Source organism: Rhinoraja longicauda, chromosome 24, assembly GCF_053455715.1.
Source record: "Rhinoraja longicauda isolate Sanriku21f chromosome 24, sRhiLon1.1, whole genome shotgun sequence".
In the NCBI taxonomy this organism is placed as follows: Eukaryota; Metazoa; Chordata; class Chondrichthyes; order Rajiformes; family Arhynchobatidae; genus Rhinoraja; species Rhinoraja longicauda.
In genome coordinates, this window is record NC_135976.1 from 7,788,731 (window position 1) to 7,814,306 (window position 25,576).

Consider the following 25,576-nt stretch of genomic DNA (forward strand, 5'->3'; position numbering starts at 1 on the left):
GCAAAACCCGCCGTTCGCTCTGCCTCTCGCAGTGTATAGTCAGTGTTTTGGGGGAAACGGTATGTGTGATGATACCATTAAAAAAAATGCAGAATATACCATCTCATCCATCAATTCACAGATTTTTGTTATTTTTCTTTTTAAATGTTTCTGGAAGTTTCTGCCTACTAAAATGGCGCCGTGACGTAGTACGGCTTACAGAGTCGAGTGGTCTATCTTGCTCCTCTAGTATCTTTGGCCCAAACCAACGGCCGACCGGCTGGCAGAGCAGAGCAAAGATACTAGAGGAACAAGATAGAATTTAAACCGTAGTACGTCACGTATTTTCAGTATACGCGCTTTCAAAGGAGTGGTCCATCTTGTTCTTCTGCCTGGTGTCTTTGGAGCAGAGCAGAGCAGAGCAGAGCAATGGCGTCAGGTAAGCACCGACCCGAACCGTCACTCATTCCCTCGCTCCACAGATGCTGCCTGTCCCGCTGAGCTTCTCCAGCATGTTCCGTGTCTATCTACGGTCGGGAAACTTCACTCGTTTAAAACAACCACAAACCCCCCCCCCCCCCCCTCCATTTGTGAACAAAATAAAAATTACAGCACACGATAGATACCTTTGGCAAAGCCTTTGGGCAGGACTGGAGGGAGCCCGTTCCCCTCCCTGACACCGCGAAATAGTGACCCTCGTCGCCGCGGTTCAAGACACAAAATGGTGGAGTAACTCGGCGGGACAGGCGGCGGCATCTCTGGAGAGAAGGAATGGGTGACATTTCGGGTCGAGTCTTCTTCAAAACCGAGGGTCAGGGGAGAGGGAAGCGAGAGATATAAAGTCTGAAGAAGGGTCTCGACCTGAAACGTCATCCATTCCTTCTCTCCAGAGATGCTGCCGCCTGTCCCGCTGAGCAACTCCACTATTTTGTGTCTATCTTCGGTGTAAACCAGCACCTGCAGTTCCTTCCTACACTTTTCATCGAGTAGATGTGGCAGAAGATGGACCGGGGCGGGTTGTCCGCCATCCCGCCTTTGTGAACAGCCCGATGGCGTCCGTTGATTATCCGCCGACATTAAAACCCAACCGCGTCCTCACAATGTTTCTGCTCAGCAGTCGGCTCGTTAACAAAGGGAAACCGCTCTGTTCATTTGGTGGGCACGCTTCATTGTCCTTTTTTTTGTTTAAAAAAAAAGGTGTCTTTATTTAAATAATACGCACAAACTTTGATGTTAATGGAATTCAACTTGCAATCAAAACTATCAAGCAAGGACCAAGGTCTTCCTGCAAGACCAGACACGATCCTACCTACACACACTTGGGGGCAATTCTAACCGAAACCTCTTTGGCGTGTGGAAGGAACAGAGAGAAAGTTAATCAGTAAAGACAACTCCTGTAGTCAGGATTGAACCCTTGTCTCTTGAGTTGGACAGCAATTCTACCGCTGCGCCACAGTTCCGCCCTTGATCTAATAAATCAGCAGTGTTGATGTTCCAGGAGCCAGTTCTGCAACCTGACCTGCCCATTTTTAGTTACTGGGTTGGGGAAAGTCCACTGGAATTGTGTAGAAATAAACTGGGAAATTTAGCGTGGGATTTAATAAAATGTAGCATAATTGAAATTCTGTTTTAAATTAAACGTTAATGTTAATTGCTATACTTAAGGAAGATATTTGGATTTTCTTAATTTCCCCAGCAATTCCGTTTGCCAAGTTTAACATTATCTTTGTTTCACTGTCAAGAGTGTTTTATTGTCATATGTCCCAGACAGAACAATGACATTCTTATTTGCAGCAGCACAACAAAATATTTATATACACACACAAAAATAAATATATTATATATATATCTATATATATATATATATATGCACACACACAAGTGCACATTAGAAAAACAAATGATAATTGGGCAAAAAGACAAAACCAATGCCCCCAAGTTTATGTAGTTCAGAGCTTGGAGGTTTGTAGAGTTTAATAGCTTGATGGCTGTAGGGAAGAAGCTATTCCTGAACCTGGACATTACAGTTTTCAGGCTCATGTACCTGCTTCCCGAATTGCAGCAGTGAAATGAGTGTGGCCAGGGTGATGTGGGTCTCTGATGATGATGCTGGCTTTTTGAGACAGCGACTACTGTAAATCCCTTCGATGGTGGGGAGGTCAGAACCTGTGATGGAGTGGGCAGTGTTCACTTTTTGCAGTCTTCTTTGCTCCTGGGCATTCCAGTTGCCGAACCAGGCCATTATACAACCAGTCAAAATGCTCTCTACTGTACACCTGTAGAAGTTCAATAGAGTCCTCTCTGACATACCGGATTTCCGCAATCTCAGGAAGTAGAGGCATTGATGGGCTTTTGTTATAATTGCATCAGCGTATTGGGTCCAGGAAAGATCTTGAAATATGCATGCCCAGGAATTTGAAGCTCTGCATACTTCATCTTCCATCCTTCTGTTCCATTCATCATAACACCACACTCTCCTTTCCTGCGCCAGTTTCTCCTGATGATCTCTTTTTGCTCTTAAAGGATGGTGGTTTCTATCATTTAATAGTATCAGCTGGTATTATTTTTCTTGAACTCAAACCAAAATACTATAATGTAGTTTAGACTTCTCATTGTTTTGTAGCCTCACATGACAAACAAAGCAACCAAGATTGCTATCCTACTGAATGTTGTCCACTAATTAAAATAATAAAAAAGATAATGTAGCTAATTTCTCTGTTTGAGAGATCTCACTGGACTAAAATTGACTAACATTTACCTGATCAAAATGCCTGTTAAAAAGATACTGTGATCACTTGATTTGTGATCAGTTTTTGTATAGAATTGTTTGTACAGGAGTGAGCATTGTAAGTAGAGAAAGTTTTGAAGGGGGTGCTCCTTTTTTATTAAAACATTTTTCCTTTGACAAATAAGGATAAATGGAAGGCATACATCATCAGTACATTGCATTTAACATGGTAAAATATGCCAAAGGATTTTGCAGGATTATATAGCATGTAAAATTTGATACTTGTAGAATAAAATATTCAATGAAGTTATCAGAATCTTGATCAAAGATGGAGCCTTTTCTTAATATTCTGAAGTGGGGAGGAAAGAGAATTTGTAGGAAGGGAAGTTCGGAATTGAGAGTCTAGGCAGCAGTACGGTCAGGCTGTTTTTGATGGAGAACAACACTTTTCGGCCTTTTATAGCACTAGCATTACATTACATTAGTATTAGCTGGAAATGGGGAAAGAAGCAATTTGGTCATTAAAACTACATTCTTCAATAGGTTGGATGCACAAAACGATGAAATGTATGGAGAAACCACCAGGGGGCAATGTGAGTATAATGAGTATTGTGTACTGCCTATTTGGATCATAAAAGTAAGATACCTACAGAAGTTTATTTTCCTTTACTGGAAACAAACGATATTGATCTATCGGTGTGTCAGATCAATAAAGTTTGGATGATATGATGAGTGAAGCGCATATGTGCGCATGCGCGGGATTCTCGGGCGGGTGAGGCCTGTGGAATCAGTGATAATTTCCAGGCGTTTCGAAGATATGTATTACAGAAATGAGTTGCTTAAAGCTTAAATAAAGTTTAAGTAAATTGGAATTCTCATTTGTCTCACAACAATGAGCAACAAATTTTGTTTCACCATTCTATTCATCCCTTCAGCAGTTGCTCAGGCCCTAAACATTTCTAGAAATCTCCCTCTTAAGAGGATCCTTAAAACCCATTGTTGATCAAGCTATTGGCACCTGTCTTCATGTGCTCATTTGTCAGACAGCATGGAAACTGGTCTTTTGCCCACTCTGCCAATTATCAAACAGCCATTTAGCTATTCCCATTTTAGCCTACCCCCAATCCCATCAGTTTCTCCCAGATTTTACCGCTCACTACACACCAGGACAATTTACCGTGGCTAATATATTAATCTATCAAAATGGCGGCGCTGCCCTAACAGCTGCGGCTTACCTGCGGTCCGTTTGTCTTTTGTTTTTGTTGTTGTTTTTTGTCTTAATTGTAGTGTTTAGATGTGATGTAGTGTTTTTTTGTGGTTGTGTACTATGTGGGGGGGGGGGACTGTAAAATTGTCTCTTCCGAACGGAGACCCGACCTTTTTTTCTGGGTTGTGTCTCCGTTCCTGCTGCGGCCTACCATCGGCCAAACACCTGGAGCTGGCGGCCTCCACCTGGGGCTCTGGTTCGCAGAGCCCGCGGGACCAGACTTATCATCTGCGGAGCTGGCTGCCTTTGGAGGCTGCAGGAGCGGCTGCGACTCGCCTCTGGAGGCTTCGGCGCGGGCCGCGTGGATATCGAAAGCTCGCAGGCCCCTGGGTGGGGGCCGACATCGGGAGCTCCGGCAGCGTCTTCGCCCGCCCCGAATCGCAGGGCTTGGGTCGGCCCGCCGTGGACCTTTCACCGTCCGGCGGGATTTTTCTCTGTCGGGAGCCACGACCACCCCGACGTGCAGCGGCAGTGTCTTCGCCTGCCCCGAATTGCGGGGCTTGGGTCGGCCCGCTGCGGACCTTTCACCGTCCCGCACGGCCTGGAACGTGGCAATTTCAACAGCCTCACCGCGGGACAAGACGGCAGGGGAAGAGAAAAGACATTCTGGCCTTCCATCACAGTGAGGAGGTGACTGGAGGAGACTCACTGTGATGGATGTTTCTTTTTTTTTTTGTTTTAGTTGGTTTGTGGTTGTGTGTGTAATTGCTTATTTTATTGCTCTTATTGTTGGACTGTGGGTGACGGAATCTCGTCCAAAGGACTTGATTTTTTTTGGATGACAATAAAGGTAATTCTGAATCTGATTCTGATTCTGAGCATGTATTTGCGGATGTGGGAAGAAACTGGAGTACCTGGAGAAAATCAACACAATCAGAGAATATGCACAAGACGACACATTTCGGGTTGCTGGAACTGTGAGGTAGTGTACCGCGGTATTGCCAGGTCAATGCCTCTAAAGAATCTTAACATGTATTAAACAACTTTTTCGATTTAGAGAGATTCTTTTAGTTTGATGATTGGAAGTGCCTTTTCATTGTTTACTTTCAGTTGGGAATTGGCCTTTTTAACCAATATGCAATGTGCAAATTGGGTTAAGCTTTCAATTTCAAACGGCACGGTGGCGCAGCGGTAGAGTTGCTGCCTTACAGCGAATGCAGCACCGGAGACTCAGGTTTGATCCTGACTACGGGCGCCGTCTGTATGGAGTTTGTACGTTCTCCCCGTGACCTGCGTGGGTTTTCTCCGAGATCTTCTGTTTCCTCTCACACTCCAAAGACGTACAGGATTGTAGGTTAATTGACTGGGTAATATGTAAAAATTGTCCCTAGTGTGTGTGTGGGATAGTGTTAATGTGCGGGGATTGCTGGGCGGCGAGGACTCGGTGGGCCGAAGGGCCTGTTTCCGCGCTGTATCTCTAAATCTAAAGGTCTTGGTAAAGTAGAGCATTACTTCCATAGACAAGCTCCAATGTCTACGATGGGGCAGGAGTGAATTGCACAGTACCATAGCTTATGGAAGAACTTTCCTGATAACTTTCAAGCTTCTGTACCTGTGCCAGACGGGGCAGAGGAAAGGAATGACAGGGTGGGACAAGTCTTTGTGGCTGTTTTTCCTTTCCTCCTTCCTCCCACATCACATTAATGTGGTTGGTCTGCGACAGATCATTGGTAATATTAACACCTAGGAACTTGAAGCTCTCAACCATTTCAACTTCTGGACCATTGATGCTGATTGGGGCATGTACTCCACAATGCTTCCAGAAGTCAATAGGTGAAAATAATGAGAATTGAGTGATTTCTGGACAAGGAGGAAGAAGATTGAGGATGTAAAGATTGCTATCAATACATAACTGTTTCTTTGGCACTGCAGGGCTTTAAAATCTGTTACAGGACTGGTGATCTGTTTGAATGTCCAGCAGAAGAATCGTTGGCGCACTGCATCAGTGAAGACTGCCGTATGGGGAAGGGGATAGCTGTTTTATTCAAGAAACAGTTTGGATCTGTTACAACGCTGCAAGACCAAAGTAAGAGACTGAAGCATAATTATTTTTCACCGCTGGAATGTGCATGGTGTTTTGGCATTAAAACGTCAAACCAAATTCTTGTATCTGAAGGAAGATTTGGTAAAGTTATTTCAGTGTGGGCCATGGCTGCATGTTTGTGTGTGTTGCCATCTCAAGAAAAATAAGCAGAGACATTAATTTGTAAAATTGGTTGTGCTAATATAACTTCCAGAAAAGAGACACAAACTCCAGAGGAACATTTTGGTATTAAAACCTGTAAAATATGAAGAGAAGGCGGCCCAGGACAGAAAGGTCAGAATGGGAGGGGGAGTTAGTGTTTAGCAACTGGAAAATCGCCTACACACCTGACAATCCAACAGTATGAATATTGATTTCTCTATAACTTCATGTAACCCTTGCTTTCCCTCTCTCTGTTCCTCTCCCACCCTAGTTCTCCTTCCAGATTCACTGTCCTGATTAATTTTACTGTTTGCATCGTTGTCACCTTCCCCTCAGCCAACATTGAACCATTGTATATTTCCTTGATCATCGTCTATTTTGTTCTGTCCTTTTCACACCTTACCTGCTCTTTGTACCCTTCCATATCTCTCGTTTCCCTCTCGCCTGTCTCTCAGTCTGAAGAAAGGCATTGAAACGTCACCCATTCCTTCTCTCCAGAGATGCTGCCTGTCCCACTGAGTTACTCCAGCATTTTGAGTCTATCTTCGGTGTAAACCATCTTCTGCAGTTCCTTCCTACTCATTATCATGTGACCTCTGTTGATCCAGAAAAACGGATAATCCAGGAAGGATTGGAACCGAGGGTGCTGGAAAATCGGCATTCAGCCTGTACTCGAATCAATTCTGGATCTATTCTGACTAGCCCCTCTTTTTTTCCAAAGTTGGATGAGTGGAATAAAATGACCAGGCCTAGACTTGAGTTTAGAACAATGAGGTAAATCCTGATATTCCTCTGCATCCTAGAATGTCGTGAGCCTCACAATAAGGGATCAACCATTCAAATGAGGAAGTTCTTCACCCAGAGGATAGATAATCTTTTGGCATTCACTATTCAAGAGGACCATGAAGGCTCAGTCACCTGAACGTATTAAAGACTAATCAAGAATTGTAGATGTTTTGGGACAGTGCAGGGAAATAGTGCTGAAGTAAAGGATCAGCCGTGATATTGAATGCCGAGCAAGCACAATGGGCCAAATAGCCTAATCCTGCTTCTGTTTCTTGCGCTCGTACTCAGACCATGAATAAAAATACAATAACTGTTTTTGTTGCTTCACAGAAAAGAAAACTGGGGAAGTAGCAGTACTGAAAAGAAACCAAAGATACATTTACTATCTGGTAACTTTTAATTTGAGTACCATTGTTCATTATTTGAATGCTTTTTAAAATTCACAAGGTTAAACTTTGGTTTTTCAAAATACATTACACTGCTAGATATATGCTAATTCATGTTGCATTAGTATCCTTTTGGTTTAACAAAATCCCATGGACAATGCAGCCCTATCATAAACCGATGCTTATGGCTAAACTCAAATGATGAAGCTCAATAGTTGACAGTCCTGTTTAATTCAACAGTTTTTTTGTGATCTGATTTTGATTTTTATGTAAATCAAATCTTTAATTCACGTTTGGTACCTTTCCACTTGTCAAAGTCTAAAATGATATAATAGGCTTCACCTGGTGTACCTGTATAGGTTGTGAACAATTTTAAAGCTAGAGTACTCTTTATTCTTGTATATCTTGTCTCCAATGAAAACTGCTATTTTATAAGAAGACAAAAACATGCAGATTGCATTTTGGAAAGAGTGTTTCCCTTTCTCTACACATTTCCTTTTGGCCCATTTGGTCTATGCCAGCTCACAGAGCAGACTCATCTTCCTGCACTAATTTTTTGTGTGATTGATTTCCGTAAATTTCTGAATTCTGACACTCATTTATACATTGGGCATAATTTAGTGGCCAATTAACCTGTCAACCAGCATGTCTTTGGGATGTAGAAGAAAAGGACACATCTGAGGGAAACCCAAGTGGTTACTGGGAGAGGCTGCAGCTCCACACATTTGGCACCAGAGGTCAGGATTGTGTGACAGCAACTCCACCAGCTGTGTTGCAACCACATTCTTTTGGAAAAGTTTGCAATGTAGATTAATTTTAATGGAGGCTAAATTGCATTGAATACCAAAGATCCTAATTTGAGTTTTGTAAGTCACTTAAAGTCTTTTAGCTAAAAGCGAAAAGACTGTAAACGTCGTCACTTACAGTGACTAAATTTAGCTAGCTAAATCATTCACAGGCTAAATGAACTAAATAGTCCTCTGCTACAGTCTGCAATCTTTCTATGATGACATTGCTGCAGAAGTTCTTTAAGGGGCAGTGTCCTAGGCTTAACCCGCAGACTTTCATGACATTATTAGATCAAATTTAGGGGTGTTCTACAATGTTCAATTGCATTTCTAATTCTTCAGAATATGAAACTATCCATGTCAGAGGGATGAAGGTGGCATTCAGATGCAGATGAAATGGCAATGTTGACAGCACTGTAGTCACGCCCCCTTGACATTCAAAGGCATTGTCATTGCCAAGTCTTCCATCATCAATGTTGAAGATATTGCCATTGACTGGAGATCCAATACAACAGCCACATAAATGCTGTCTCTACGAGAGGCATTCAAAGGCTAGATATCCTGTACTCAATGACTCGCCTCTGCAACCCCAAAACCTTTCCACAACCACCTTGCCTGGATGAGGGCCTCTCCAGCAGCACTGAAGATCAACACAAAGAAAGACACAAAAAGCTGGAGTAGAAACTTAGAAAATAGGTGCAGGAGTAGGCCATTCGGCCCTTCGAGCCAGCACCTGCATTTAATATGATCATGGCTGATCATCTAAAATCAGTACCCCATTCCTGCTTTTCCCCCATAATCCCTTGATTCCTTTAGCCCTAAGAGCTAAATCTTGAAAACATCCAAGTGAATTGGCATCCACTGCATTCTGTGGCAGAGAATTCCACAGATTCACAACTCTTTGGGTGAAGAAATTTTTCCGCATCTCAGTCCTAAATGGCCTACCCCTTATTTTTAAACTGACCCCTGTTTCTGGACTCCCCCAACATCAGGAACATTTTTCCTGCATCTAGCCTATCCAATCCTTAAAAAATGTAATATGTTTCTATGAGATTCCCTCTCATCCTTCTAAATTCCAGTGAATACAAGCCCAGTCAACCCATTCTTTCATCATATGTCAGTCCTGCCATCCCGGGAATTAACCTGGTGAACCTATGCTGCACTCCCTAAATAGCAATAATGTCCTTCCTCAAATTAGGAGACCAAAATTGCACACAATACTCCAGGTGCGGTCTCACCAGGGTCCTGTACAACTGCAGTAGGACCTCCTTGCTCCTAAACTCAAATCGTCTCGCAATGGCCAACATGTCATGAGCTTTCTTCACAGCAGACTCCAGTCTGAAGAAGGGTCTCGACCCGAAACGTCACCCATTCCTTCTCTCCAGAAATGCTGCCTGTCGTGCTGAGTTACTCCAGCTTTTTGTGTCTATCTTTGGTTTAAACCAGCATCTGCAGGTCCTTCCTACTGAAGATCAACACCATCTGTTGTCCTCAAACACTCATTCCCTCCATCACTGCTGTACATTGGCTGCAATATGTTTAGCAGTTACTCACCAAGGCTACTCTGACACCACTTCAAAATCTAATCTCCATCGTCAAGAAGGCCAAGAGCAGCTATGAAAGTTGATCTTTATCTTCAGCCGTGAACAATTTCAAGAATTTAAGAGAAGCGTTATAAAAATATCTTCACTGCTACCGTGTGCTTAAGTTATCAGTTGGGCTTTTGATGTTAGTCATATAGCACTGAAACACATTCTCTGGTCTAATTTGTCCATGCTGACCAAAATGCCCAATATAAGCTAGTCCCATTTGCTAGCTTATAGTCTATAGCTTATTATTATTATTATTATATCCCACAAAATCTTTTCTATCCTTGTATCTGTCCAAGTGTCTCTTAAATGCTGTTATAGTACCTGCCTTGACTACCTCCTCCGGTCGCACTGTTCCATAGATCCACCACCCTCAGTGAAAATAGTTGTTCCCTCTGGTTCCTATTAAATCTTTCCCCTCTTGGCTTAAACTTAGCTTCCCCTCTTGGCTTAAACTTATGAGTAGGGGTTCTTGATTTCCCCTACTCTAAATAAAAGACTCTGTACATTGACCCTATCTATTCCTCTCATAACCTTATACACCTCTATAATATCACCCTCTCAGCCAACTGCACTGCAAAGAATAAAGTCCTGCCCTGCCCATCCTCTCCCGACAGCTCAGGCCCTCAAGACCTGGCACCATCCTCATAGATCATCTCTGCGCTCGTGCCAGCTTCATGACACCCTTCTTATAGCAGGGTCAAAACTGAACACAGTACTCCAGCACTCCTATACTCAATAGGCTGACTGATGAAGACAAATGTATCAAAAGCCATCTTTAATAGTGAAGCCACGTTCAGGGAGATGTTCTGCTCTACCATGCTCCCTAACGCCCAACTATTCACTCTAAAGATTCGGCCCTGGTTTTACAATGGGTCAATACCCCTTGTCAGACCTGAAGTTTGATGAAGGGTCCTGACTCATTATTATCTAGCTATCTATATACTAAAACTCTCATTTGTTTGATCCTGAACTACAGCCAAAATGGTACACGACAGCACGACAATTTTAGGCCCACCTTACTCACCGTCGTCTCTGGTGCTAATGGAAGAAGTTTCATTGAAATCGGTGTTATATTTTTAAAGTTATTCACATTTTAAAGTATAAATCTACCTATCTCCTAGGGAGGGAGGGGGTGGGGGGGGGAGGAGGGGGGTTGAGGGGATGGAATGGGGGAGGGGAAGCAGGGGGGAGGGAGGGAGGGGGTGAGCTGAGATGTGGGGGGAGAGGGGGTAGGGGGAAGGATAGGGTGCTGCACCAATGCAGGAGAGGTTTTGGCCCAATGGGTCCACTTGGTCTAGTACCCTCTACAGATGATACCTAACCTCCTGAGTTCCTCCAGAACTTTGATTTCGGCCAAGATTCCAGCATCTGCAGTTTCTTGTGTCTCCGCTTTCTTTAATGTCACTTGCTATCAGAGTTACAGAGTTAATGAAATTGTCAGATTGATTAATAGTTAGTGGCTTTTCTTGCGCAGATTACTAAAAAGAAAGCCTTTCAAAAGCCAACTTATGAAAGCTTACAGAGCAGCCTGGAGGCCATGAAGAAACACTGCATCAGTAATGGAGTCACAAGCATCTCAATGCCCAGGTAATAATAGAAAACCTTGCTTTATTTCATTTTCTTAAAAAACTACAGATCCACCCTAGGTTCCGTTTGCCGAGAACTGTTGAGCGCTTTTAACTCAACCATTTGAATATTACTGCGTACAGAATTCCCAATCAATGGAAGATGCCTGCAGCCCCTCAGCAGCTGGCAAATCCATCCCACGGTTTTCTCAAGCTCTCGATCTGATAGCTTGTATGTATGAGCTATATAAAAGTCAGGGGTTCATAACCTGGGAAGGATCTATAAGGTTATAATGGGGTGGGGGTGGATGGGAATAAGAATGCATGTTGGGTGTAGTTGCATGGTAATGTGAAATTGTTAGAACATGAATTTTGCAGATGGTGCCAGCATCTACTTATTTTTATAATGCTTAATTGGCTAAAGGCATTATCTTTGTGTCATCCTTTGGAGTTTGGGTGTATAGTTACAATGGTACACAAGTTATATCTGAAGCCAAAGCATTCTGCATCACTGAAGTAAAAAACAAACTACTAGAGGAACTTGGCAGTTGCAGTAACATGGAGGAAATTGGCAATATTGTGGAGGAAAATGGACAGACTATGTTTTGGGTCAGGACCCTTCTTCAGTTTGAGGAAGGGGGCATGTCGGCAGGAGCAAGTCTGGGTGGGAAATGGTTGAAAAGCAGGAGAGCCATATGCTGAAATCTTGAGTGAATAAATGCTGGAAAAACTCTGGATCTTGTGGCCTGACCCACTAAGTTTCAACGGCAGTGTGCATTGCTTACTGAAGATTTCAGCATGCATTTATAGTCTCTGTCTCCTTGTATCACTGAAGGCCCTGAATGGACTGGTATATTTCTAACATACATGGCTTTTTTTTTCTCTAAAGGATTGGTTGTGGATTAGACAAACTGAATTGGGCTGCAGTTGCTGTGAGAATTCAAGATGTCTTTAAGGACACGGATATTGCCATCACTGTGTACTCTCTAGAGAATCCTGCCGTTGTGTTTCCGCAAACCTGTAAAAGGGCAACGGGTGCTTTTAATGAGGTCAAACGCAGTCAATTCAATAATATTTTAGAACTGCCATCAATAGCCATAAATACCAAGCGTTGACAGGTGTTAACAGGTCCTGAAACGTTGGATTACGGTATGAAAGTAGGTATCTGATGAGTTATATCTATTTTTGTATGTAAAGGAGGAGTATCTGAGACAGCTTTATCAATATACAAATAGACGTTGCATTTCTATCTACATATCAAGCAACAAGGGCTTGATATGAGCTGGAATTGGGGCGTGCAAAATGCTCTGGCCTTGGATCCAGGAAAAAATCAGTATTCCACAGTCATTTCAGTGAGATGGATGTACAGAACCGAATGATGGTCAATTTATTCTGTAAATTAATGAATCATGTTGCTTAGGGGAGATGAGTTGCAAGCCCAAAGCTCCAGTTTTTATTAATAGTTCATTGGTGATTTATAGGATATCACTCCTTTCTCCTCTCCTCATCTTTTTTCCCCCACCCCTCCCCCCCCCACCCACCCCTCGCAACACAATGCTGTGTAAATAGATGTGTGCATTCAGTGATGGAACCGCAGGATCACTATTAAATGGTGCAAGGAGTGTGGTTCTATTGCAAACTATGCATGTAACAAGATGTTTGTACAGAATACTAAATAAAGAATTTGGAAATTCTGGGTGAAGAATTTCAAGAGAGGGGAATTATAGCAATGTCTGTTTTTAGAGTTTTCGATGCGAGAGCTGGCGGTCATAATCTCAACATAAGAAACATTTCTTCACTTGGAGTTGTAAATATTTGGAGTTCTCTACCTGGAGAATTTTATACTAATTCGTTGTGTTTTCAAGAGGTAAGTTGAAAGGGAGCTGATGGTGCTGATGTGAAAGGTTGGCCATGATTTCATTGAATGCCAGACCTAGGGTGTACTCTATTCTAGTGCATTCTGAATACTTCATCAAACCTGATTGGACTCTTTTATGTGGTGCAAAAAAAATCAAAATTCTGCATAAAGATATCTACCTAATTTATTTTCACCAATTTACTTAAAAATATATAAGAGGTGCACCTTAAGTATCAACCTTTTTGCAATTAGAATCTCGTAGACTAGTTCAAAACCACATGATTTAAAGCTCTATCCATCTCTCTTTAAGACTTTGATAATAAAAAGTCATACAACCCTCTCACCATTCTAGTAAAACGTTAATACTTTCCTAAACTGGTCTAATCAATCAGCCAGCACCAGTATTGCATAAGTTTAATATTTTTTTATATAGTATGCATCTTTCACTAAGGAAGGACTCTGCCATTTTTCCAATAGCCTGATGTTTTGTTTGCCCACTGCAGAGATTTAGACCCCTGTTCCTACCTATCATTCAAAATTGTTTCGTATTGTTGAAATAGATGAGGCAATATACAAATGAATTACTAAACATTGCTGTGAAACTTAATCCCTCCCCTTCCCACGCTCATCACTTCAGTCTGAAGATCTTAGTGTACTCAATACTGCATTTGAGTTTTGTCTTGCCTGCAGAGTTTGAAGTTTATGTCTGTTTGCAAATTAAGGATATATTAAATTCAACAGTAGTCCCAATAGTGGCCATTAGGAAATGTCACTATTTCCCCTGAGTCTGAAAACATTTCCTGACCACTAATGTCTGCTTTGACATATAGCTTCCATGTAAGCACTATCTCTTTAATAAGGTTTTCAGTTCTATTTAAAATATTGACAGCATTGAAGGAGTTGCCAGCTATTCTGGTAAACTGATACTGCTACTAATAGACATGGAATGATTCAGCATTTGTTCGGCTGTCTGCACATTAAAACTTGCTAACCCCGCAGCTGAGGTCACTCAGTACGCCATCAATGCTCACTAAATAAATCGCCAAAATCTGACTACAGATCAAAGTTTGAGTATGCAAGGTAAAACAGCAGAATTGCAGACTAGTTTCACTGGTCCTTCTTAATTTTACTGTATCACTCGCAGTCACCTCCACAGCCAAAGATGGAGCATTGTGGCTGCACCTTTCCTTGAACATTGTTGCTAGCTTTGATTTGTCCTTTTGCATGCATTTGTAACTTTTCGTATCTCTCGTTTTCCTCTCCCTGACTCTCAGTCTGAAGAAGGATATCGACCCAAAATGTCATATTTTCCTTCCCTCCAGAGATGCTGCCTGACCTATTGAGCTGCTCCAGCTTTTTGCGTCCATCTTAGATGTCGTACAGGCGGTATAAAGTTAATCATCTGAAACAGGTTGGGTATCGATCAATTAAACAACTTGAAAGGTGTGAAATTCACTTTTTTGTAGATCGTAGGATTTTCATTTCTATCCCATTGGGAATCCTGAAATCAGGGTTCTAAAATTTTCGTTACGATTGGTCCTTGGAGATGAGATGCCTGCCGAGACATTTGCATTTCAAATGAAAGAAATGAGCAGCACAAAAATACAGTCAATGTTTTATTGTAAAGCACAAAGTAGCAGGATGTGTTTTGGATACTAAATATAGCGCAATGATATTCACTACATACTGTAACAGTGGCATTCTATGTCTGAAACGACGTTTTATTACCTTATTCCAAATCTACACTATGAAATGTTCCGCTCATTATTGGGTAGTTTAGAACTTTCTCTCCATTGGAACATGTCACTTTAGCTACCATCTCCGAACTGCAGTCGAAGACGATCAGAACATGTTCAATAAGCTTGTGATGCACGATGAGAAGCGAAAGCAAATCTCTTCAGTTCAGTCCAAGTGAAACAAAATGCATGAGTTTGGTTTCTCTCCCGATGTCCCACTGCGCCATGTGGAGTTGAAGTATTTGACTTTAAAAGCACTGAATATTCTATAATAAAGAGAAGTAATACACAATTATTTACATATAACAGTTAATAGGCAGTATTGGTAGAGTTTAGCAAGTAGGATTTTTAACTTCTGTTCTGTAGACTAATTTTGATTGTGATTATTGATAGTGATAAATATCCGTCAGGACTCCAAGTCTCTTGCTGCTCATTGAACTTGCATTGAGTTATGGTCACCTGAAAGAACAAATAGAGTTGTTTAGAGTGTCTAGAAAGACCAATTTTGACAATGCAGAAACTTTCTAAAGTTTGAAGTTGTGCTGGAGTCTCTGAAATACCGTTTGAACATGTGACCTCCAGGCTCAGACAAGCCTTAGTTCCTTCGTACATTATCCTTGATGGATTGCAGGGCTAAATTAGTCTTTGTTTGTTTGCTGGCAGATTAATTTCTAGGTGCTGAATCACACACTTATTTGCTAGGTGTTCCTGGCCGGATAGTTATATGTGGATTAAATTGGTGCCGATTGCAGACAACTCTTTCCGACCGCATAACTGAAAACGTTTCCGTCCTCATTGAAGTGCTGCCTGGATTGGCCTGGTGTGCAGTATGTCATTCCTTGGACTGTTCACCCAATAAAAGCTGACACAGCTGATTTTTTTCAAAGAAATACAAGACATGTTTAGTTTAGAGATACAGGCCCTTTGGCCCACCGAGTCTGCACTGACCAGCGATCCCCACATTAACACTATCCTACAAACACAATGGACAATTTACACTTATACCCGGTCAATTAACCTACAAACTTGTACATCTTGGAGTGTAGGAGGAAACCGAAGAACTCGGAGAAAACCCATGTGGGACGAACGTACAATCTCCGTACAGACAGCACCCGTAGTCGAGATTGGGCCGCTGTCGCTGCAAGCGCTGTAAGGCAGCAACTCTACCACTACAATGTAAACTAAAATAAAGAATAATTCAATAACTCCCAACAAATGAAGCCATTTGATCCATTATGTCCAGCATGATGTGGACTAAATCCAATCAATCTAATTTCCCCTGCTCATTGTGAGCCAAAAAATTGTTTTCCCTCAAGTGCCATCCAATTCCCTTTTGGGAAACCTTAATTGATTCGAGTTCTATGCCCTTGTAGTTGGAAGTTCTGGTATGTGGCATAGGTTTATGACTTTGCTTGGGCTGTTCCCAGTAGCACAAAATACAAATATTTTTTTGGTGCACCAACAACAGGTGGAATCTAATTTGTAGGCCTCTATTTTATGAAAATGTATCATGCAATATCATTGTTGCATTTAATACTTTCTACTACCAGTTTTTACGATGTATTTTGCCTTTTATAACAAAGATTGATGAGCAAGAAAAACATTTACAGGGGTAAGAATTGAAGATTTCGATTAAATGAAATGAAATTACTTTTCAAACTGTGATCTTAAAATAGTAACTAACCGCAGGCTTTAGACTACAGTCTGCCTTCGTTATTACAGACCTCTTTAAAACAAATTTTATTATAGTGGACAAACATCTGTTGTAACTGAGGCATCCATTCGTACGGGAACGGAGTTTGCTGTTTCACAACCACTAGGTGGTTGGAGCAAATCTTACAGTGTGTAAACTTTTATTTACAATGTTTAAAGTGTTATGTAATTTGTGTCCTTTCCTATTTATTGGCTTGTTTATTGGTTGTTTTTCCAATGCTGTACATATTTACCCCCTTTGGTTATGAGGGACAATCGGCAATAACTGATACCATCCCCTCGCCTCACCCCCACCATGGTTCATTATAACGAGGGGTTGTTGTACCTCTTCACCTCACTTTGATTTCAACGTCTGATCTGTGCATGTTTTTGATCCAAACTTCTGTATTTGCGAAAAACGATTGGTTAAAATCTTTTGCTAAGATGGCTCTTGAAACAAACATGATTTCAGACCAACAAACAATTCAAACCGTGGTCCAATTGAAGCCGTAAATTTTCCAGAGTTCAAATAAAACAAAAATAGCTGCTGTTGCCAGAGACAATCTGATGGAATGAAAACCAAACTTGAAAGAACAGTTGATGCCACTGGTATCAAGTTCCCTCATATGGTTGTGATACTGCAGTATGGAGAGAAATCACTCTCAACAGGGCTGCAAATTGTCCTCTATATATTAACCATTTTGTTTGCAAGTGAGTACTAAAAGCTTTGCCCTGCCGGTTGAATGTCTTAAATAGAAAGTTTCAATCCAATTACTGCTTATCACAAATGTGTGAGTACACTCTGAACTTTTCATTCTGAAGGAAACAGAATTGTGTGCTTTTCCTCTCAAGGACGCTTTTCTATTTAACCTCGCCTGCAAACTAATTTCATATACCCACCATTGATTTGTGTTCCTTAATACCATTCTATAAAAATCTGTCAAAGATTTAAATTTAGTAATTGATACATGTGGGGAAATACATATACTGAGAAGTCCATATTTATCAGCACTCTGAGTCTCTCCCAAGGTAAATCTGAAAAAAACAGGTTCTAACTCTTAGCCGTGCCCTTTGTCAGAGACCCCTGGAACCATCAAAAATAGTTTATCCTTATCAGTTTCCCTTAAGGTCTTGCAGATTATAATCATTCTGGAATCTTTTAAATTCAATGGAATGTAATCTTTGTGTAAAATCTCCTTTCAATTTAAACTTTGAAATCAAAGTTCTGCACTTCTTCAAGATCACACCATCCTCTAGCCCCTGTACATGCAATGGCAGCAATCTAGTCTTTTCAATTGTTCCCATGTCTCCATGACATAGTTATGATCAATGTACATGGAATCCAAGTTTCTTTGAAGTGTCACCTCTACCTATCAACATTTTAGGTTCAAAGTGAGTAGCTTTGTATTTGCTTGCATTGAAATCTTTTTATCGTAGTTTGTTTACCTAATCTATCACTATCAACTTATAGATAGACACAAAAAGCTGGATTAACTCAGCAGGTCAGACAGCATCAATGGAGAAAAGGAATAGGTGACATTTTGTGTCGAGACCCTTCCATCATCTATTCCTTTTCTCCAGATGCTGTCTTGCACGCTGAGTTACTCCAGCTTTTTATGTCCATCTTCGGTTTAAACCAGCATCTGCAGTTCCTTTCTACATTATCAACTTATAATTGTATGCTTCCATCTACACAACAGGAATCAACATCTTTGGCAAACTTGCAGTCTTGCTATTAATCCTATTATTTGTTAATTATGTGAATCTGAGACACACTACCTGCACCTTGCCAAATACAATTATTTGCCCATTATCTCTGGTCAATAATTAACCTTCAATTCATGAGCTTTCTAACAGTTATTAAAAGGGGATTTTGTCAAATGATCTTCTGGAAACCCATACAATAACACATGTAGATACAGCTTTTGAGATAAAGTGACAACTTTGAAACTAAATTTAAGATCATTGCCAGCATTTTTATAAATCGATATCAACGTTCTGTGTTCATGAAATTCTTCCACTGTGATCTGTCATTTTAGCTTTAATTATAGTCCACTACAACAAAGTATGGGGAATGGATGAATAGCTGATCTCCACAAGGTACAATTCCTTGCTGCCAGTTTAGTGTTTGTAGGTATTGGTAGAGTGCAGGATCGGACAAAACTCCCGCATTGAGTTCAAATTTGTGAACACTTTTAATTGTAAAGGAAATGCAAAATGTGTGGAGACATTAATTATATGAACAATAGGGAAACAGGATTTATTTGAGTAATGTAATGTCAAACATTAAATGGTGTTGAAATTCAGGCTGTTGCTTTTAGTAAACTAGGAAAGTAGACAATTTAAATAAGAGATATAATTTTTTTAATATCAGAATTTCCATATTGCAAAAATGAGAAAAGATCTAAAAGACTGATTATTTGAGGGAAACATGTTCATACATTCTAGGAACAGAATAAGGCCATTTGGCCCATCAGATCTATGCCACCAATCAATCGACTGATCTATCTTTCCCTTTCAACCCCATTCTCCTGCCTTCGCCCCATAACCCCTGACTGACATCCTTACTATTCAAGAATCTGTCAATCTCCTCCTTAAAAATATCCATTGACTTGGCCTCCGCGGCAGTGTGGAATATTAAAAATGCATTTGAAATGGAGGGAGAGTTTTACATTGCCAAAGGCTTTGGTTGTAATGAGTGCAATGACCTTACCCTAGCTAGGCTGATGTAATAATATAAAATGGCTGCTCTATCCAGTTATCAGAATGTATGATTTTTTTACATTCAACATTTGAACAGCATTCAGAGATGCCTGAGGTGTAAATTCACCATGCCATTTTGTTCCGTTTTTACACCTTTTGTTAGTGATGAAGCCAGTGCGACACTGTTGCACCAAAGGTAGAGATTTTCTTCCGAATTTTGAGACCTTTCGCAGCTGCCTATTTGATAAGGGTTTTAAAAATATATATATTCTTGCAAAATATGGTTGCTTTGTAATATTCTGTAACTTTTTATGGAGGATATTTACCTCAGCCGAGGGACTGTTTTCTCCCAGTTCCCTCCCATAGGAGCAATCAGCTTCTCCCTCAGATAGCTGGAGAACATGGCGATGTATCTGGAGGCTGCTCTCAATATAGTTATGAACATCTCTGATGTTATAAAATTATAATATCCCCTGCAAAAAATGCACACTGGGGAGTTTCAGCCTGTTAGAAAAAAATCACACTTGAATCAATGCAGTTTAATGTTCTTCAGTATGTTAGCAAATGATGCCTTTAATCCGTCACACTTGCACCTGTGATAAAAATGCATGCATCGGTAATACACCCTGGCATATGCAACTCAAAATACTTTCATTTCTAGTAGGACAAATCAGTAATTGTACCACTATGTTTTCACAATGTAAATATGGAACTCTCCGTGAAATAAATTAAAAGTCTAGGACTGTACATATGCTCTTCAAAAATAATCTAGCTCGGTGTTGTAATTGTTTTGCCATACTTTCAGTTTCACTGCTCCATTTAAAATTCTATGACTCCATTGCTGCCTGGATGAAGTTGTCATACACCCTCCCACCAGTGGAGCGCTGTCGCACCACAGTTTTGCAATTCCCATCACATGTCTTAATAGCAAATTTAAATCAAAGAATATTCTTCTGAATTTTCTCTTTCCACGGATGCTGCCTGACCTGAATAATTCTTGTATTTTCCTATCTTTATTTTACATGTCTCAAGTTTTGCAACTAAACTAAACTCAGATTTACGAGGATGTTGCCAGGACTAGAGGTTGTGAGCTATAGGGAGAGGTTGGGTAGGCTGGGTCTCTATTCCTTGGTGCGCAGGAGGATGAAGGGTGATCTTATAGAGGTGTATAAGATCATGAGAGGAATAGATCGGGTAGATGTACAGAGTCTCTTGCCCAGAGTAGGTGAATCGAGGACTAGAGGACATAGTTTAAGGTGAAGGGGAAAAGATTTAATAGGAATCTGAGGGGTAACCTTTTCATACAAAGGGCGGTGGGTGTATGGAACAAGCTGCCGGAGGAGGTGGTTGAGGCTGGGACTATCCCAACATTTAAGAAACAGTTAGAAAGGTTAGGACAGGTTTGGAGGGATATGGACCAAATGCCGGTAGCTGGGATATGTTCGCCCATGTGGGCAAGATCGGCTGAAGGGCCTGTTTCTACACTGTATCATGATATGACTGACTTTAAACGATGAAAAAGAGCATAAAATTATTGCATCCGAAAATACAAATATAACCTTAAAATAATTAAAACCTTAAAATAGCGCTTAATTTGTTCCACCCTGCTCCAATTATCCCTCACCTGTAAATCCTACTTTAATTGCAGGTTGCACACCAGTGAAATTAATTTGAGATTCACAGCTATAAGCTTTCCTATCTTTATTTCCTGTTGTTATTATTTAGTAATGTTTATCCCCTTTATGGTACAGTTCTGAAAATTGTCCAGTTCTGCCTGTCTGCTGATGCAAACCATGATCAGGAGCAGGGATGGTGAAACTTGACACACATCGTCACACTATTCCAACCATCTAACAAAAGCACTGCAGGCTCTCTGTGGTCAAACCTGTTTTTTAACGCAAGCATTTTAACATTGGTTATTTGGTGAAAAAAAATTATTGATTCTTGCCATGAATCAAAGGAAGATTTTTCCTCTGTTCCCTGTGTTTGTTCATTGAGAGAATAATGTAGAGATACAGTCTGGCAGACCACAAAGCGAATACCATCCTCCTAGGCATAGCAATCTTTGCACCACCTTGCATTCATCCAGACCAGAGTATTACGGATCTCTTCAGGGTGTTCAGAATCGGAGTTCCTGTCTCCTCTCGTAGAAACTCTCGGGAAACACTTTAAAACGTGGGGTTGGTATCACAAGGCTCATTCCTGCTCACCCCTAATTTTATTGGCATAAATCAATAAAATGTTAACCAAATGTCCAATATTGACAACATTGCTCTTATCTTTCCTTGTATAAATCAATCACAGCTCACAGCAAACATACATGAGGGGGGGGGGGGGGGGGGTATGGAGGAGAAACATCAGACTGGCAACCCCTATTATTTGGGTACAAGCCAAAATGCCTCACCCTTCTAGGCATGTTGTAGAATGTTATTCAGAATCCCTTCATAAGCCGAGCTGCTGGTTGGTAGGTCTTCCCAGGGTACGAACGGTTCCCCCTCTTTTTCGACGTAGGTGTTCCAGCAGTAGTTGTACTCGGGAGCCTTCATGATCCTCAATCGGCAACCAGCGGCTTTCAGTAGCTGCAGGCCTTGTTGGATCTCCGGCTCTTCCCACATGAATAAGCGGGCTATGAAAATGGTGAGACAGACGTTGGGACTCTTCTTCAGGTACTCTACAATTTTGGCAGCACAGGCCGCACAGGGGCTGGAGGACACGTACCAAATGATGGAGTACTTCAGCTTGCCATCACACTGCTTGAAGACGTCTGTGAAGAAGGCCTCTTCTGCATGTGTACTTGTGTGCTCGTCCTCCACGTATCCTTCTGTTTTCTGACACTCTGTGCCCTGCTCTTCCACTGAATAGCACAAAAATGTTTTATTCCTCCCAGAAGAATATTCTACATTTTTAAACTGGAACTTGAAGAAACTGGGAGGCATCTGCTGTCTGGAAATTAGAAGGTGCATATGTTATTGGCATGAACAAAATAAGATTTTGTCTCAATCAAACAACTATTTTAAATGCTGAATGCTTGGCAACAAGAAAATGACTAGCCTCTTTACTATAATCTAACTAATCCCCTATCCTCACTGTTCCCTAAGCCTATTTTATGTAACAAGCTTATCAAATGTCTTTCAAAAATCCTGATTTTTTTTCTTATCTATCCTGTCTGATAAATCTAAATTTTTAATTAGATTTCTCAAACTTGATGTCCCCCCTTAAAAGCATGCTGATTCTGTCTAGTCATCCTTAGAGTTTGGGATCGCTCTTTCAACATGACCATAATGACGTATTCAAGCATTTTACCACAAACAGGTTCATCATTCTCTATTCCCCTTCCTCCTTTAAATAAAGGTTACATTTGCTACCCATCAATCTGCTGACATCGCACCAAAATCAGGAATCTGGTACCTCTGCAGTCACTTTTTTTAATTTAAATCCTGCGATATGCTATCAAGCCTAAGGCATTTTTTCTTTTTAAAGTCAGAGACATCATCATTCTACACAGGAGCAGGCCCTCTGGAGGCCTTTGATCAAGTCCTGAACAAATGTCCGCTTAATTTCTCCAATCATTTCACTCTGCTGATATATTTGAACTTCAAAAGTCTTCTGTGAGGAAAGAGAGTCTCTGACATGAGCAAAGATAAATGGTCCATGCAATAGTGTAGCCCTGGAAAACAATCCTCCAACAACCAGTATCACCACACCCACATTGACTAGCATGTATCTCAGTGCTGGCTGATTGTGAGATGGGGCTGAGAAAAAGATGGATATATCTGCAAAAGTAACAACAAGTAAACTTTAATGTAATTTATAAATGGTACACTTTGAGATATGCAGATAAATAATTATCTATAAATTGTTTTTTTAATACATCAAAGCATTCCTGTCACGTGTGGTCAGAGTACTACTATAAGGTCATAAGTGATACGAGTATAATTAGGCCATTCGGCCCATCAAGTCTACTCCGCCATTCATTCATGGCTGCTCTATCTCTCCCTCCTAACCCCATTCTCCTGCCTTCTCCCCATAACCTCTGAGACCTGTACTGTGTACTCTGTACTGTGGCAAGAATGAAATGATCAACAACAAATGGCAACTCAGATTGCATTATTATAATATAACAGCTCAGATGAGATCAGTGTGAGATGAGCCCAATAACTCTGGTGTCACCGACAGATCAAGAGTCAGTGTAAATTTGTTTCAGATCTCTGCCCCTCCCCACATGTTTTCCCAGTGAAGCCTGTGACTGTTTTTCCTGTGCTCATAGCTGCAGCTGAAACAAATGGAATTTCAAATGTATTTTTAACTCCCCTTATCTCAACAGGAGGAGGTACTGATATCGCCCTTCATCAACTGGTCTACACAGGGAAGAAGGACAGATTTCAGGGGAAAACTTTTCCCTTGCACATAACACAGGTTCAGAAGAAGAAGATCAATTGGCCCAGTGGTGAGTGCGTAGGTATTGCCCGGCACCTGCAAATTCACATTAGTTGGGTTATGGTGGCCCAGCAAATGTTTTGTTAACTTCCTTTCCTCCCCCCCCTTCTCCAACACCTCACTGATATCCCAAGCAATTGCACTCTTTTGAATGAGCCTTGCACAATGGCACAAGATGGCACCCTTTGCACAAACTACAGTGGACATGAACATCTGAGGGCAGCTCTGGCCCAAGGCAGGCGATGGGGAGAGGAGCCTGGGCTAGGGGAGCGGGTCAAGGTTTGAAAGGGTAGTGGCCAGCGTCCATCAGTAGGAAAGGTTTAGCTGATGGTTGGTAAGCCGGAGGATCAGTGTTGGGCAATCAATGGGAAGATTTGGAATTGGAGGAGTGTTGGTTTTGGTCAGGTTATTAGAGCCATGGGTGTGGAGGTTGCGAAAGGGTAGGGTACATTATGGAACTGCGCGCAGTGGGATGGTGGCGTGAGGGGCACGCGGGAATTAAATTGTTATGAAGGCTCCTAACTGACATCGTTTTTCAGCAGTGGCCTGGGACGTGCCTTGAGCAATCTCATGGGCCTGGGGAAGTGCCATGCATCTGGAGCAACCTCACAAGCCTGGAGCAGCCTCATCATGGGCCTGGGGAAGTGGCAGGCCTCTGGAGAAACAGCACGTGCATGGAGCAGTGCCACAGGCATGGAGAGACATCACCGGTCTAGAGCAGCATCAGGGCTTCACAGGGCTGGTGGAGTCCTGCTATTCCAAGAGTGGCCGTGGATAGTGCAGGTCATACATATTCCAAGAGAAATTAGGGCAACAATGTACATTTCATTAAATGCGACTGCTCTTATCCTTGTCCCTCGCATTGGAGCATCAGATGCATGAAAATGGCAGTGGTACAAATCACGTGGTAATTCACCAATTTACAATGATATCTTATTTTTCATGTGTTGAATCGAGGAGGACACAGATACCCAGCACTTCACACTCCAATTTCCAGTACACTCTCATTTTTGTAGCATTTACGTTGTGCAAAACCGAAAGACAACACTGAAATACTAAGCTTAAAATTCTCACAGAAGGAGTCTATTTTTCCCAATGTGCCTGTGATGGCCCTTTGGAAAAGCAATACTATTTAGTTCAACATCCCCACTTCCCCCTTGCCTGCGAGCTTCTCCTTCTGGACAGCATTTTATCACACTTTTTAAATGATTAATGGAAATACTTTCCAGTACGTTTATACTTGGAATTACAGAGTGAAGCAGCACAAAAACAGGCTCTTCAGCGCACAAAATCCATGCCAGCCATCAACTTGCACTACCTATTGTATTATCTCTACATTCCCAGGAACTCCCACGATTTCTGACACTCACATACATATTATGTGACAATCTATAGTGGCCAATCAACCCACCAATCCCCATGTCTTTGGGATCTGGGCTGGGGTAACCAGAGCCCCTGTGAGAAACCAACATTGCCACAAGGTGAACCTGCAAACTGCACAGAGACAACATCTCAGATTAGGATCAAACAGGTTTCCCAGGGTCTCCGAAGCAGCTGTTCTACAAGCTGCACCATTGTCCTGCACTGAAATAAAAAGTAAAATTGTGCTTTCTAGAAGATCTTTTCCCGAGGTTTTAGAATCTAGTTGCTGACCGATTCCCAGAGGGGTTAGTTTTTCTTTATCTATTCTGTCTCATAATCCTGAAAATCTCGATTTATAAAATTTAAAATGAGTAATGGACCCAAACTGACATTTGCCAAGAATTACCACAGACTATATCTCAATCTGAAAAGCATTTAGCAAATTGCCCTTTGCTTCGATTTTATTCATTTTCCATCTGGACATCACAGGCAAAATCAGCATTTATTGCTCA

General features: G+C 41.4%; 2 protein-coding genes across 4 annotated transcripts; one reads left to right on the forward strand and one right to left on the reverse strand.

Moving 5' to 3' along the window:
- Nucleotides 1–219: 219 nt before the first annotated feature.
- oard1 (O-acyl-ADP-ribose deacylase 1) lies at nt 220–24,501 on the forward strand. 3 transcript variants are annotated; one of them, XR_013548844.1, is made up of 8 exons: nt 220–418; nt 870–1,134; nt 3,251–3,300; nt 5,847–6,000; nt 7,276–7,334; nt 11,186–11,298; nt 23,590–23,712; nt 24,242–24,501. XR_013548844.1 is itself a non-coding variant. In XM_078420591.1 (7 exons), the coding sequence occupies exons 2-7, from the start codon at nt 1,029–1,031 to the stop codon at nt 12,389–12,391; spliced, it is 708 nt and encodes a 235-aa protein (XP_078276717.1). In that variant the 5' UTR covers nt 221–418; nt 870–1,028; the 3' UTR covers nt 12,392–13,146. The 3 variants fall into 3 exon arrangements, 2 of the variants coding, with proteins under 2 accessions (XP_078276717.1, XP_078276718.1); XM_078420591.1 differs by lacking the exons at nt 23,590–23,712; nt 24,242–24,501 and adding an exon at nt 12,166–13,146 and having other exon boundaries at nt 221–418; XM_078420592.1 differs by lacking the exons at nt 870–1,134; nt 23,590–23,712; nt 24,242–24,501 and adding an exon at nt 12,166–13,145 and having other exon boundaries at nt 221–418.
- apobec2a (apolipoprotein B mRNA editing enzyme, catalytic polypeptide-like 2a) lies at nt 14,767–22,201 on the reverse strand. Its single transcript, XM_078420593.1, has 2 exons — nt 21,670–22,201; nt 14,767–15,136 (listed from the first exon to the last, which is right to left on the reverse strand). The coding sequence occupies exon 1, from the start codon at nt 22,199–22,201 to the stop codon at nt 21,674–21,676; it is 528 nt and encodes a 175-aa protein (XP_078276719.1). The 3' UTR covers nt 14,767–15,136; nt 21,670–21,673.
- Nucleotides 24,502–25,576: the final 1,075 nt, after the last annotated feature.

What these genes read in the sequence shown, in the direction of transcription:
- oard1 (XM_078420591.1), top strand. Translation starts at nt 1,029, where the DNA reads ATGGCGTCCGTTGATTATCCGCCGACATTAAAACCCAACCGCGTCCTC. An exon ending in AGAAACCACCAGGGGGCAAT is followed by an intron (nt 3,301 to 5,846) that starts GTGAGTATAATG and finishes TTGGCACTGCAG; the next exon opens with GGCTTTAAAATCTGTTACAG. An exon ending in AAAGATACATTTACTATCTG is followed by an intron (nt 7,335 to 11,185) that starts GTAACTTTTAAT and finishes TTTCTTGCGCAG; the next exon opens with ATTACTAAAAAGAAAGCCTT.
- apobec2a (XM_078420593.1), bottom strand. Translation starts at nt 22,201, where the DNA reads ATGCCTCCCAGTTTCTTCAAGTTCCAGTTTAAAAATGTAGAATATTCT.